This window comes from Hemicordylus capensis, chromosome 2 (genome assembly GCF_027244095.1).
Source record: "Hemicordylus capensis ecotype Gifberg chromosome 2, rHemCap1.1.pri, whole genome shotgun sequence".
Lineage (NCBI taxonomy): Eukaryota > Metazoa > Chordata > Lepidosauria > Squamata > Cordylidae > Hemicordylus > Hemicordylus capensis.
Window position 1 is genome coordinate 267,823,098 of NC_069658.1, and position 15,208 is coordinate 267,838,305.

A 15,208-nucleotide genomic window follows, 5' to 3' on the forward strand; every position below is an offset into this window, starting at 1 on the left:
AGAAACTAAAATACCACATACCCAAACAGGCACTAGCCTTCAACAACAAATGGAACAGTTCTGACTCTTAACTAACTGACCAAGAGAGAGTCCTATTAATGTAACTCCTCATGCCTCAAGTGGCCAGAAGAGGTTACTGCGGTGCTAAGAGCAATGCTTTAGAATTCTCACTTCTCCTTCTCCTTGCTTGAGCACCTATTATAAACTCGCATAATCTCTCGCAATGCTAGAAAATGATCTCTTGGCAATGGCTTTATGAGTATATCAGCTAACATCTCCTCCATTGGGCAGTATTTCAACTCCACAAGACCTTTTTCTTGTAAATCCCATACATAATGATATTTTCGGTCAATATGCTTTGCTATGGATTTTGTCTTCTCCATTTGTGAAAGCAAAATACAGCTTTGTCCTCAAACAATTCAGGTGGTTTTGGTTCATCAACTCCAAAGTCTTGCAACAGTTTGTGTATCCATGCCATCTCCTGGCAAGCCTGTATGGCTGACACACATCCTGCTTCTGTAGAGCAAAGAGCAACAATGTCTTGCTTTCAGCTGCACCAGCTAATCTCTCCACCTCCATAAAAGAACAGGTATTCACTTATGGATTTCCGCTCTGTCTTCTGCCCAGACTGCATCCACATAACACACTAGTCTAGGAATAATACTTGCTGGCAATTTAAATTTTAGATGAGCTGTACCTTTTAAGGTACCTACCCAGTCTTTTAACTGCAATGCAATCATTTTTGGTGGGTGTACATTCCTGCTTAAAATTCCCACGGCTCCAGCAATGTCTGGCCTTGTTACTGTGGTGAAATACAGAAGTTTCCCAGTTGCTCGCCTATATTTTTCCCATTGTCTGGAAGAACAGTGTTTGCATCTTACTTGAAGAAGTTGGCTTCCATTGGAGTGCTGACTTCCTTGGCATCTGCAAAACCCAGACATTCTAAGTCCCATCTTGTTCTTTTTCTATTTGTATTCCAAGATAACAGGAAATTTCCCCCAGTTACTTTTCTTCTATTTCTTCATAGAAATTCTCTACAATTTCATCACTATCTCCTCTGTTTTGATAACAATCATATCATTAACATATATTCGTATATAAGTCCATCTATTGTTTTTAAACCTTGAGTAAAGTCAAGAGTCAGCTTTTCCTTGCATAAACCCTTGTTTAACTAGCAACTGATTTAGCTTTGCATTTCAGGCTCTTGCTGCTTGCTTTAGACCATAAATACTCTTTTGGAGCTTACACACAAGTCCCTCCTTACCAGGTTCCTCAAACCCTGGTGATTGCTCCATGTAAATGTCCTTTGTAATATCACCTTGTAAAAATGTAATTTTGTCATCTAAATGGTCTATGAACATTTTCCTTGCTGCTGCAATACAAAGGAGCATTCTTATAGAAATGTGTTCTACTATTGGGGCAAAGGTTTCATCATAATCCTCACCATATTTCTTGAGAATATCCTTTAGCTACTAGCCTTCCTTTATAGCTTTGGACGTCTCCTTCTGCATCATGCTTCACTTTGAAAAACCCATTTGCACCCTACAGTCTTTCTTCCCATAAACCGCTCCATAAGTCTCCAAGTATTATTTTTGTGTAGAGATTGGATCTCTTCTTCTGCAGCTTTACTCCAATAGCAAGCTTGGTCATCTGGCATTTTATCAATATGCTCCCATGTACTAGGCTGTTGCACATTTTCTTCTCTAGTCATATCTGAGAGTCTTTTTGCTGGAACGCCTTTGTTGGTTCTTGCTGAGCACCTTATCTGTGACTGAGCCTTAATCTTTTCATTTTCATTCATAAGAAGTTGGCTTTTCTTTTTCATCAAAATATATCATATACCAAAATATACCATATTACTTATTTTTACATTTTCTGTGGCAAGATCAAGAAAGACTGATCTGTCCCTTCCTTCCTTCCTTCCTTCCTTCCTTCCTTCCTTCCTTCCTTCCTTCCTTCCTGCAACTCTATTTGTTCTGGCATATATGGCATTGTCTTATGATGTTCAATGCCCTTCTTTTTCAGATATTCGGTTGTCTAATTTCCTGTATATTCACCTCCATTTTCTGATCTCAGAATTGGAGGCTTCCTTGCAAACTCTTGCAACATGCTCCTTCAATTTTACAAGTACTTGGTTCTCTTCACTAATGAATAAGTAAACATATATCTTGAATAATCATTTATGAAAGTTAACAAATACTTGATTCCTCCTGATGAATGGATCTATCTCTGTGTATCAGCTCAAGAGGTTGCTGTGTCTCTCTTTCTCTGCATTGCGGAAAGGTGGTTTAGGTTCCTTTGCCCTTACACAGCATGTACACTTGGATTCTTCATTACAGTGACTTTATCCTCTGACTCTGTATTACTTGCCCTGTCTCCACTTTATATAAAACCATGTTTTCTTATACAGGCTAACTACTTTCTTCACCAGTCTAAGAGTTCTGAGCCCATGAGGGGTGTGAGGAGAAACATTAAAATTCTCACACAGCAGAGTATGCTCTGGTGGTAAAGAAGATCAGCCCAAGAGATTATCAGGAGACAGTAGGTTGAGTTCAAAAACAAAGATTTAATAAGAAACCAAAACATCACATACTGAGAGAGAGGACACTACACCCAAGCAGGCACTAGCCTTTAACAACAACTGAACAGTTCTGACTCCTGACCAAGAGAGACCTATTATAGGGGTGTGCCCAAAACCGGTTTGCCCAGTTCAATTTTCCCCACCCCCCCACCCCCAAACAGACCTCCCTGGCTCAGCTCGAATTCAAGCCAGTTGGAGCGGGGGAGTATTCTACAGAGTTTTTAAAAGTTAAAAAACAAAAACAAAGAACAACTCACTGTCTCTGGGTGGTGTGACCATGGGAGGGGTCTCCAGTGGTTACCCCTCCCTCCCACTGGCCTCCCCTGGGCCATTTCAGCCCATTTTGGGGGCTGAAGCAGCCTGTGGGAGGCCAGTGGGAGGAAGAGGGAACCACTGGAGACCCCCCTGCAGCTGCACCACCCAGAGTCAGTTAGTTGTTTAAATTAAAACACCCCCCAACCCACTGTAGAACCCCCAAACCAGGCTCAAGCTGGCCCAGGGAGGGGTTTTTGGCCCATCCTCAAGCCTATCCAGACCAGTTCAACTGCGAATCAGCTCAAGGATTTATTAACATAATTCCTTATGCCTCAAATGGCCAGAAGAGGTTACTGCAGTGCTAAGAGCAATGCTTTAGAATTCTCACTTCTAACAAGAGAGACTAAGCAGCCTCCAAAGGAGCATCTCATTCCTCCCCCAAATAGGTTTCCCCGACAGTGCCTGACTGCCTTATTCAGCTGCTGATGAACACTCTTGTGGCTCTTTAAATTTCACTTGCAGCACTTCAAAGTCTGTGGTACAACACTGGTGTCATTTAATTTTCACAGCAAACATGTGGGGTAGGTTGAGACAAAGACATGTTGTGTCTGAGGCTGTTGAATTGCCTGAGGCCATTGAATATGCTGGATAGTCTTTAGCAAGTGTGTTTGATGTCTATTTAACTTGATTTTTATATAAAGTTACAATTAACGATTACATTTTTCAAATTCTAGGTTGCAAGGGAATATGCGTATTTAATGCAAATAGTGATTTGCATGTGTTTAATACAGGAAGTATTATGGCATGCTGACTGCAATACTGCTTTGTGATTATTATTTTTTTGTGTAGAGCAGGTTAGTCCTCTGGAATACTGTCACCTTTTAGAAAGCATCAATCCTATAAGCTACCAAAGGTTTAAAAGGCCCGTTAAAAGAGGGACTGGATATGGTGTTAACTTGAGTCTTTTAAGTGTACTGTTCTCCAGGACATTTTTTTTTTATTCTGAAAGGATGCTGCTAGCACAACTCTTGTCTGAATTTTACCAGCAGTTTGTACCTTTTGGTATATAGCTCAGGCAAATGATGAGAACCTGTCAAAAATAAAAAAAATCCATAGACACTGCTGTAGTCTATGGAGAGTGTATAGTCTATGTAGAGACCAGCGTGGTGTAGTGGTTAGAGTGCTGGACTATGACCGGGGAGACTCGTGTTCAAATCCCCATTCAGCAATGATACTTGCTGGGTGACTCTGGGCCAGTCACTTCTCTCTCAGCCATACCTATTTCACAGGGTTGTTGTGAGGAGAAACTTAAGTATGTAGTATACTGCTCTGGGCTCCTTGGAGGAAGAGCGGGATATAAAATGTAAATAATAATAATAGTACCTGGCTAGGCAGAGTGAGAAGCCTCCACTTTGTAGAAAACCTTTGTGGGAAGTGATAAATTGTAAGCAGCCTCTATTCATTGGTACCCAAAGCAGTGTATGACTTATAGGAACAGGATGGGGATCTAAAAGCAGGAACAAAGAGCAGATTGGAATGAGCAGTAGTTATCAGATCAAAGGAGTCCATTTTGATAACAAGAGGCAAACGTGAAGCAACAGATAAATCAGGGCAGTGCTTTTCTGCTTTGTCCCCTTCCTAGTTTGACAGAGGGCCGTGGTAGAACACAGCACTTGAGTATTTTGGTCTTGGCTGCTGTCTGGAACTCAAGACTTGGACAGAATGTACCATGTTTAATGGGAAAGTAGTTCACACTCTTTAATGACTGAACATCCTACTTGACTATTTCCAGTTAATCAAGATATCTCCTTCCAGACATTATAGGTGCTTCTGGGATTAGACAGATTGTAGTCAGTATAAACCAGCTTCATAAGTTTATGTATATGAACTCGGGCTACATGTTCACAGGGAGCCTTCAAGTCCATGTGGCAAAAGCTTCTTGTGGAGTCTACCAGGCTTGGAAGGTGGAGTGGAAATGGCTTCAACTTCTCTCCCCACTCTGCAAAAGACCTTTCCACTTGCAGGAATATGTTCCTGAGGGTCATGCAGCCCTCCATGGTATCTTTTGGTAGCTTATTCTGTGCCATAAAACTTGTCTCTAGGCTTCATCAGTGTGATTTTTCTCCCTCTGGCTTGTTTGCAGGGGGTGTTTATCAGTTTACAGCTTTGTGTTGAGCAGAATGGGCAAAGGCAATAAGGGAGAGTCAAAGGACAATGTAAGAATGGATCAATGCAGCCTCTGTATGGCAACTCGAATGGCCAAGTGAGAGGAGGCTAGCTTAGGATTTCAGCCAACCAGATAATTTGTTTTCTATTGCAATGCATTTTGGAGGCAAACTGCAAGTGAAGTTAGTTGTATCTTTTGGACATGCATATTCTTGTTTTTCCTTTTAAATGTAAATAGCTGCTGCTTGTTGGGGACAGAGAGGGGGGGTGCGTCTGGAGAGGGACTGTGACATGGGGAAGAGTTTGGTTTTTAAAAAACATTGTAATACATTTCCCCACAAAGCTGCTATTTACATTTTTAGCCTACTTTCTTTAAGGAACGTAAGCTCATGAGATCACCCAACATGGGGTGTGTGTGTGGTTTCTCTTCCACTCCCCTGCCCCATTAACTTCACAATGCCTGGACCAATATGAACCAAACTGGGTACAATTGTAGGGAAACTTGAACAGCATAGTTTGTGATGAAGTCATCTACCTCAATTCAAGATGGCAGACATGTGAACATTTAGGCTGAAGTGAACTAACTTGTGAGGATGGTAATTATCAATTAAGATTATAGTGAAAGGGAAGTAGGCAGATTAGTTCTCACCAGAAGAACTTGTTTAAAACGTAGAGCCAAATGACGTAATTTACATCACATCTAGTCCATCCCTTAGCAGGAACGTATTTCCTCAAGAATAGTGCAAGTAATGAAAGCTCAACTATATAGTGTTGCCCTTACCAATGCTGGTTATTTTCAGTGCTTATGTTCAGCTATAATTTAGACTTATAACAAAGCCAGAGCATAGGTAAACCCATATTAGACTTGTTTTTAATCCTTTTGGGGGAAAGAAGAACATGGATAATGGGCATCTACTAGAACTTCAATAACTCACATGGTTATACCGTATGCTCGTCAAAGGAAAATTTCTCTGCCACTAATAATTTCTGCCATCCATAGTTTCAAAAAACAGTCACAGCAGCTTTGAAATACCAGGCTATTTTCACAACATCCACCTTAGTTGTATAATCCCTTTTTCTTTTGGGAGGTAAGAATAATATCTGCTTTGGTGTGGATTAGAGTGTAAATGTGGGGAGGGGGATTTAAAGCCACAGATAAGCTGATAGAGCAACAATTACTTGGACTGTGTACAAGTATAGCAGGCCTGAAAGTGGCTTATGTTGAGTTCTAGTGGGCTGACATATTTCGGAGGAACTGAGGGAAAATCATACAAGCACGGCACTCTACACACAATCAACATCCAAAATGAAATGACAAAGTATTTATTTGCCCCTTGGTGGATAGATTATTCTTCACACTTGTATTTAAATAGTGGCAGAGGGGTGTGTGTGTGAGAGAGAGATGCAGGTTTCTGTGGTGCCAGTATTTTCTGTACGTTTAGTTTTGCATGTTTGTGTGTTTTTTCCGAGACATTATTTTAAACACCCAAACAAGCATACACTTCTTGCCTAGATGTTTGCTATTTCCCTTAGCTACAATTTATATTGATGGCTAAGTATAAATTATTATTACTTGTTTACATATTCAGGCAGGTGTTATTGACTGGTTTGTTTTATCCAGACATCGAGTCCTTCCCAAGGACCTGGGATGTCAAAATATTGTTATCAATATTGTTCTTGTTGTTGTTATAGATATCGTCGCAGAATATAGGCTGTTCCCAGTAATGTTGCTTTTTGTAATTGGCTGATGGTGATTTCTGTGGCCCCTATGGTGTTGAGGTGCTCTTCAAGGTCTTTTGGAACTGCACCCAGGGCGCCAATTACCACTGGGATTATTTTGGTCTTTTTCTGCCACAGCCTTTCAATTTCAATTTGTAGATCTTTATATTTTGTTAATTTTTTCATTTCTTTTTCTTCTATTCTGCTATTCCCTGGTATTGCTATGTTGATTATTTTAACTTGTTTTTCTTTCTTCTCGACTACAGTTATATCTGGTGTATTGTGTGGCAGATGTTTGTCTGTTTGTAGTCGGAAGTCCCATAATATTTTTGCATCTTCATTTTCGACAACTTTTTCAGTTTTATGGTCCCACCAATTTTTGGCTACAGGTAGCTTGTATTTTTTGCAGATGTTCCAGTGTATCATCCCTGCTACTTTGTCATGCCTTTGTTTGTAGTCAGTCTGTGCAATCTTTTTACAACAGCTGATTAGGTGGTCCACGGTTTCATCTGCTTCTTTGCAAAGGTGGCACTTGCTGTTTGTTGTTGACTTTTCTACTTTTGTTCTTATTGCATTTGTTCTTAGTACCTGTTCTTGTGCAGCAAGTATTAAGCTCTCTGTTTCTTTCTTCAAGTTGCCATTCTTAAGCCATTGCCAGGTCTTGGTGATGTCTGATTCTCCACTTATATTGTGCAAATATTGACCATGCTGGGGCTTATTTCTCCATTTTTCTGCTCGGTTCTTGACTTGTTCTTTCTTGTAGGCCTGCTTTCTTTCATTGGTGTTGGATAGTTTCTCGTTATTGACCATTTGAAGTGCATCTTCTTCACTGTCCTTGATATATTCTCCAAGGCCTCTTTTCTCCTCCTCTACTGTTTGATGGACTTGCAGCATTCCTCTTCCACCTGAGCTGCGAGGGAGGTATAGCCTATCTACATCACTGTGGGGGTGCAGAGCATGATGGATGGTCATGATTTTCCTGGTCTTACGATCTAGCGTCTCTAGCTCTGCCTGGGTCCAGTCTATTATTCCTGCAGTGTATCTGATAACAGGTATAGCCCAGGTGTTTATGGCTTGTATGGTGTTCCCGCCATTGAGTTTAGACTTGAGGATTTTTCTAACTCTCCTGATGTATTCACTTCCAATTTTTCTTTTAACTTCAGTGTGTGCGATGTTATCAGCCTGGAGACTGCCCAAGTATTTGTAAGGTTCTTTCTCTTCCAGGTTCTTGATCTTGCTTCCACTGGGCAGTTCTATTCCTTCTGTTTTTCTTATTTTCCCTCTGTTCATTATTAATGCAGCACACTTGTCTAGTCCAAACTCCATTGCTATATCGCTACTGAATATACGGACTGTGTTTAGCAGTGATTCGATTTCTGACTGGGACTTACCATACAACTTCAGATCGTCCATGTGCAGCAGATGGTTGATTTTACTTGATGTTTTAGATGTTTGGTATCCGAGGCCTGTTTTGTTTAGTATTTGTGAAAGTGGGGTCATGGCGATTACAAACAACAGAGGGGATAGTGAGTTCCCTTGGAAAATGCCTCTTCTAATGCTAACCTGTCCAAGTGTCTCACCATTGATTAACTGTGTACTCCACATGCTCATGGTTTTTTAAATAAATATCTGAATGTTTTTGCTGACACCAGTTGTTTCTAAACATTTTAGTATCCATGTGTGAGGCAATGAATAGAAGGCTTTCTTGTAGTCAATCCATGCAACACTTAGATTGGTTTTTCTTCTCTTGCAGTTTTCTAAAATCATTTTGTCAATCAGCAGCTGGTCTTTTGTGCCTCTGGTGTTCGGGCAATTTCCTTTCTGTTCAACTGGAAGCTGTTTGTTAGTTAATAAGTGTTGCATCACTTCATCTGCTATTATTCCAGTTAATAATTTGAACATGGTTCTCATATATATATATGTGTGTGTGTGTGTGTGTGTATGTGTATACACACACACACACACACGCATATACATTTTAATGTCTATTAGTTTTTACTCTCTGTTTGGTCAATGACTGTAAATAAAATTACAATTACAATTGAACATGGTTGGCAGGCAGGTTATCGGTCTATAATTACTTGGAACTGCACCTTTTGCTGGGTCTTTCATTATGAGATGAGTTTTCCCAGTTTTTAGCCATTGTTCAATATCACCGCCTTTCATAATGTGATTGAGCTGTTTTGATAGTTGTTTATGAAGGCTTGTTAGGTGTTTAAGCTAAAAGCCATGCAGTTCATCGTCGCCTGGCGCAGACCAGTTTTTAATTTTCTTTGCTCTTTCACTTATTAATTCTGGTGTTATGATTAGATCTTGCATTTGTTGGTTACATTTTTTGACCTCTTTCATCCAGCCTGCTTTTTTATTATAATCTATTGGATTGTCCCATAATTTTCTGCAGAATTGCACTGTTTCTTCTTTATTTGGTGTTTCTACGTTTCTTGCAGTTTCTCCTTCTATGCTTTGGTAGAAACGTCACTTTTTCAACTGGAATCGGAGATTCTGCCTGTGTTGTGTAATTCTGGCTTCATATCTGCTAATCTTCTTTGACACTGCTGTTATTTGCTGCTTTATTATTTCCAGGACTTCTCTAATTCTCCTTGAATGTAGATGGTATTTTTGGTTCAGATACTGTTTCGTGTTTTCATTCTTCATCTTCTTGTCTTTTATATCTTTCAATTTACTAGCATCTGATCTAAGCCTGGAGATTTTATTCCACTGATCTTATATCCGAGCTCTTGTGTTGTTATTGTTGCTGCACTGTTATTGTTGCTGCACTGTTGGTTTGTTTCTTACAAATTATTGGTTGTTGTTTCTGCAAGTGCAGCACTGACATCTTTTAATGCCTGAGCACGTTGTTTTTTGGCAACTGTTTTTAGAGCTGGAAGTTGAACCCTGGTGGTTGTTTGGTTCATGTGCTCAGTTATTTTTTTTGCTTTAGTTCTTGTTGCTTTTCTGTTAAACGGCATTTGGGTTTTTGAGGTGAAGGCAAAGGGGAGGTTGCCTGGTTTTGATTTTGAAACAGTTCAGCAACAGTGGTATCCTCGATTTCCAACACCTCCTCCACCTGCGCCTGAGCAACTTCTTCAATTGGTGGTAATTCTTCTTCCATATCTTGGGCCTGTATTGCTCTTTGCAGTTCTTCCAGCTCATCTCCTGTGAATACTTTATTTCTTATTATGAATCTTCTCTGGTCTGCTAGCCTTTGTTCTGTTCTTTCTGTATCTGGATGCTTCTCTTTCCAAATTTGGTACATTCTTTTTCAATAACCTCTTCTAGTTGGACTAGACTTGTAATAGCAGATCATTATTTCCTTGTTGGCATTTTTCGTATATTTTTTCTGGTTAAGCGACGTTTCTTCCAGTAACCTTGCAGTCTCCAGCCCTGGTTGCTCAACTGAAGATTCTGTTGCCCACTTGCCACCAGATGTCCAGGGACTCTAGCACCTAGCACGGTCCTTGTTGACCCGGGCGATGACCGATCCGGTATAGATTTATTAAAGTTACGTCTCACCATATTGTTGATGGAAGAGGCACTCTTTGTCTGGCTCCTCTGGGACCTGTCCAGTATGGTTGGACCTCTGGCATAGCTCTCACCTTCCTCAGAGCACGCAAGCCCCACAACCACGCCAAGGTAGTGCCTCACTGGGGGATGATTATTTATTTATTTATTTATTTATTTATTTATTTATTTATTTGGGGGTGGGTAGAATGTAGACCATGGTCCACTGGTGGACCACTAGCCAGTTTAAATGGACTGTAAAATATCTGCTGGTTGCTGGAATTCTTGCAAAGAATAGCTTTTAGCTTCCTCTTCTCCACAAACCAAACAGAGAATGACAAGGGACTGAACAAAAGCACCAAGGAGAGAGACAAGAGAGAGGACATGCTTTAAACTGGCTTGACTTAACACGTGGCAGCCATGATGCTTGGGTGTAGTTTGAAGCAGGATTTCTGTCCTGCACACATTTGGTTGCTCAAAGTTGTTATTTGAAAGAACAGCAATATGAACTCCTACGGTGTCTGTGTTTTCGTGTTGTTTGCACTGTAATCTACCCTGAGTCTTAGAGATGGGGAAAACTAGAAGTACAGTACATTTACTGGTTCCCAGATATTCCAGCATAGGTACATTCAAGTTTAGCTGGGGGCCATGTGTGTGTAGAAGCAGGCTTCTGCATGTGTATCGCTGGATGTGAGTGATATACGTTGTGTGCTTGTGCAAGTGTTCTGGTCATGATTACCTAGCTCATTCCACAAGCCAAGTCTGTGTAGTCAAATGCTTCTAGTAGCACCAATGAGCTGTTTGGGATAGGGAGCAGTTGACTGGATCTGAGCCCACTTTCCACTGTGTGGTTGATCAGTTTTTAGGATAAATTGACTGACAGAAGTTCCTATATCAACTGCTCGAACATCTCTAGCCAGCCTCTCTTCTGAACTGATGGAATAGCTTTAGCTTTACCAAAGTGTTTTGTGAGAATAATATGTGGAGCTGGAAACTTCTGTAGCTGGCAAACAATTGTTTCCCGGGGTTTCTGCCTGTGATTATGTTATGCCCTTGTTCAGACTTGGAATAATGAACTTACTAGGGCGGGAGACATGATTGCTGCTAAGCGTCTTTTCTGAACCACTTCTAAATTAGCTCCATGGTATACAGAGGAAGGCTGAAGTGGCAAGGGGGCTGAAGTGGCAAGGTCGATGGCTAGAGCATAGGTGGAGAAAGACTTGTCTGGAATCCAACAGATGACAAAACAGAAAACATATGAAGACCTATGCTCTGGCATTGTGTGCGGCAAAGAAGCAGTTCTTTTTCTGCCTGTACTGCTTCCACAAGCTCACATCCAGTGGAGTTGTCTAGGGTTGTGAGAGAGCTAGTACATGCCCCTCCTCCCTTGAATCAGAATTTAGATTGATCAGTTACCTGCTGTGATATTTTTAATGAGTGTTTTGCAGATAAAATCTCTGTTTGAGCCAAACTGGATTTTATGATCATTGCAGAGTCTACTATGGAGGTGTTCAGCAGCTACCCTTGTATGATTAAATTGGATCAATTTCAGTTAGTGACTCATGAGGATGTGGACAAGCTGATTGGCGTGTCCATCTTACCACCTGTCCTCTTGATCCTTGCCCAAAATGGCTTATATGATCTAGCAAGGAGGTTATTGGAGAAGATCTTGGAACTCCAGGCAGTCTTGGAAGAAGCAGATTATCTGGACCCATTTCAAACCAAATTTCAGACAGGCTAAGGCATTGAGACAGCCTTGTTTGGCCTGTTGGATGATCTCCAATTAAAAATCAGTGAGGGGAATGTGACTCTCTTGGTCCTCTTGGATCTCTTGATGGCTCCCAATACTATTGATCATGATTCCCTTCCAAGCACCTGAGGTGGTTGGGGGTGGGAAGCACTGCTTTGCAGTGGTTCCATTCCTACCTCTCAGGTAGATTCTAGATGGGTCAGAGATATTAGCTCTCATTTTGAAGAGCAACAGTATGGAGTCCCACAGGGCTTTATTCTATCTCCTGTGCTTTTTAACATCTACATGACACTGCTGGAAGAGATCATCAGGAGACTTGGTGCAGGGTGGTGTCAATTTGCTGATGGACACCCAAACCTATTTCTCCATGTTAACTTCATCAGGAAATGGCCTAACTTCTCTAAATGCCTGCCTGGAGTCGATAATGGGCTGAATAGGGGAGAACAATGAAGCCGAATCCAAGTAAGATGAAGGTACTTATTGTGGGAGGTAGCTGTGGTTTAGATCTATCTATTCTGGATGGGGTTAGAAAGCTATCAGCTTTGACTGATTTGCTATCTATGTCCATTTCTGGAGATAAACTACCTTAAAACAGTGGTGCACAAGCTGGTAACGTCCAGGTTTGAGTACTGCAATGCACTGTATTTTGGGCTGCCTTTGTACATTGTCCAGAAATTGCAGTTGATACAGAATGTAGCAGCCAAGTTGGTCTCCGAGGTTGCCTGAAAAGACCATATTACTCCCGTTCTAAAAGAGCTACACTGGCTGCCAATACATTTCTGGGCAAAATATAAAGTGCTGGTTATTACCTATAAAGCCTTGAATGGCTAGGATCCAGGGTATTTAAGAGAACACTACCTTCTCCTTGAACCTCACTGCCTATTAAGATCATCAGGGGAGGTCCGGCTGTGGTTGCCACTGGCTCGTTTGGCAGCAACCCAGAACTGAGCCTTTTCTAGGCTTGCCGCAGAACTTTGCCCAAAGAAAAACAGTCTCCCCATCTCTGGATGTTTTAAAGAAAAATCTGAAAACATAACTATTTAATCAGACTTTTAGTTCAAAAATTTTAAAAGTTATTTATATTTATATCTTAAACTGTTTTTAATTGATTTAATGTTTTAATTGTTTGTGTTTTGAAATTGTAAATCACCCAGAGATTTGTATACAGGGCAACATAAAAATGCGCTAAATAAACAAACGAACAAATAGGGTTGACAATATTCTCCTTTCCTCCGTAGAATGATTTAAAAAACAAAACAAAAACAAAACAGCTGGGTTGTAGTTGGTGAGGATGAATTGGACAATTCAGGCCACAGCCCTCCTAGCTTTTAAGCCAATTCATCTGTTTTATAGAAAGTAGGCAGGTTTTAGGTATGCCTCTTCGAGACTGGGGCCTTACACCTTCAGAAAGTATGGTACAGGTTTGCATTTAACATGCAGTTTGCCCCACCTATATTATGAATGGGAACATTCCTGAGAGACACATAGCAGTACAGGCCTAATGGGTTGAAGGATATAATTTGAAGGCACATAATACATCAATTTTGCTAAGCAGGCCCTAGAACTCTCTGTATACCACCTTGAGTTCCATGATAGAAGAAAGGCAAGATGGAAATGCAATAAAATAATGTGGCTATTTTTTCAGCTTCTGATTTATCATGCCTTTTAAATATTTCCTTCTTGCCAGAAGGAGTGAAATTAACATGTAAACACATTTGGTATGTTCACAGGCAATCTGATTACTATATCCCAGTTGCAACTGAGTTAATGTGTGGTGGTGTAGATGTAGAAGGAAAAAGCTCATAGCTTAAGAAACAGTGAGCTAGTGAGATATTTGGAGACAAGTCCCAAACAAAATGAATTGATTTTTAAATAGTTGCTTTTCCTTAGATTTTGATGACTGAATTGTGAATAAAGAATCCATTACCCAGTGTTTGACATTGTGAATCCATAGCTTAATGATAGAGCCAGGTGCTTTGCATGCAGAGAAATCCCCGGCACTTCCAGTAAAAGGATCCTGAGCAGCAGGGCTAGGAAAGACCTTGCTGAGTTGCAAGGTCAGAGAAGACAATCCTGGACTACATGGGTCATAACATAACTATTTAATGTTATGTTCAATAGCATTAACTATTGACCATACAGTCAGTGTGGTCTGAGAGTACTAAGCAGCTTCATACGTTAACGTGAAATGTTGAAAAAAATTTTAAAGTTGGTTTTTCTATGTAATGATGGCAGTTCATTGTACTATATGTAAAGCAATCTGAATGTTTGTGTCTACAGATAATTTATCCTGGGCCATAGAAAAAGCATCCCAATAGGCTGGTTTGTCTAATCATTGTGTTTTGAATTGTATTTAATTACTGATGTCTGTATCTCTCTCCTGTTGTTGAATGGCCCTCTTAACAGCAGAATAATGACCGTTGTGCTCTTTCCCCCGCTCCATCTCTCTCTCTCTCTTTCTCTCTCTCTCCCTCCTGTCGTCCACAGAGCATGCACCATTTTGAAAGTGAATTTTCGGTAAAGTAATACGATGTTGATTTCCTTATCTTTACATATGCTCATGGTGTGAGAGTGGTGACCACAAATCCCAACATCATGAAGCGTTTACTCATCAATTCCTTTGGTGAAATATAAACCAAAATGCTTTTTGCCACCACAACCCTCTCTCAAATAAAACAAAGTCACATCTGTCATTTTTAAAGATACTAAATCAGTTCTTGAAAGATCTGTTTTGAGGTTATGTTTTACTCAGCCCCTTTTTTGCTTTGTCTAAGCCAGGCCTGCTCAATTTAGGCCCCCCAGCTGTTTTTGGACTGCAGCTCCCATAATCCCCAGCCTCAGTGGCCAATAGCCAGGGATTATGGGAATTGTAGGACAACGTCTGCAGAGGGGCTGAAGTTGAGCAGCCCTGGTCTAAAGCCTTGATAAAGTAGCATATCTGTCAACCAGTTGCAGATGTTGTTTGATTAATCATGGCTTTTTGTTGGTTGGTTGGTTGGTTGATTGACTGATTGATTGAACAAATTTTGCATATTCTCCAAAATCCAGTAAGGATGCCTTTTTGAGGATGCGGGGCAAAATTGTAAATTTTATACATTAATCTAAAGTCAAGGGTGAGTGGGTTATGTGGAGACAGCTCATATTTTGCTACTTAAGGCAGAAAAGTCAAATGATGTCCCTATGGTGGCAAAAATGTAATAAATTGAATCTGAGTGTCAGTGTAGTAGAGTGGATAG

At 40.6% G+C, this 15,208-nt stretch overlaps 1 protein-coding gene across 15 annotated transcripts in view; it reads left to right on the forward strand.

Annotated features, from left to right (window-relative positions):
- PXK (PX domain containing serine/threonine kinase like) overlaps positions 1-15,208 on the forward strand; it is an 84,282-nt gene that overhangs the window by 60,917 nt on the left and 8,157 nt on the right. For 6 of the 15 annotated variants that reach the window (XM_053288250.1, XM_053288253.1, XM_053288251.1 and 3 more), the window contains one exon: positions 14,460-14,489. The exons of 7 other annotated variants lie outside the window; for them this stretch is intronic. In XM_053288250.1, coding sequence (XP_053144225.1) covers positions 14,460-14,476 — 17 coding nt within the window. In that variant the 3' untranslated portion in view covers positions 14,477-14,489. Of the gene's footprint in view, positions 1-12,355; positions 12,436-14,459; positions 14,490-15,208 lie in introns of those variants that run through there. 2 more of the 15 variants (XM_053288246.1, XM_053288245.1) reach the window with 2 other exon arrangements.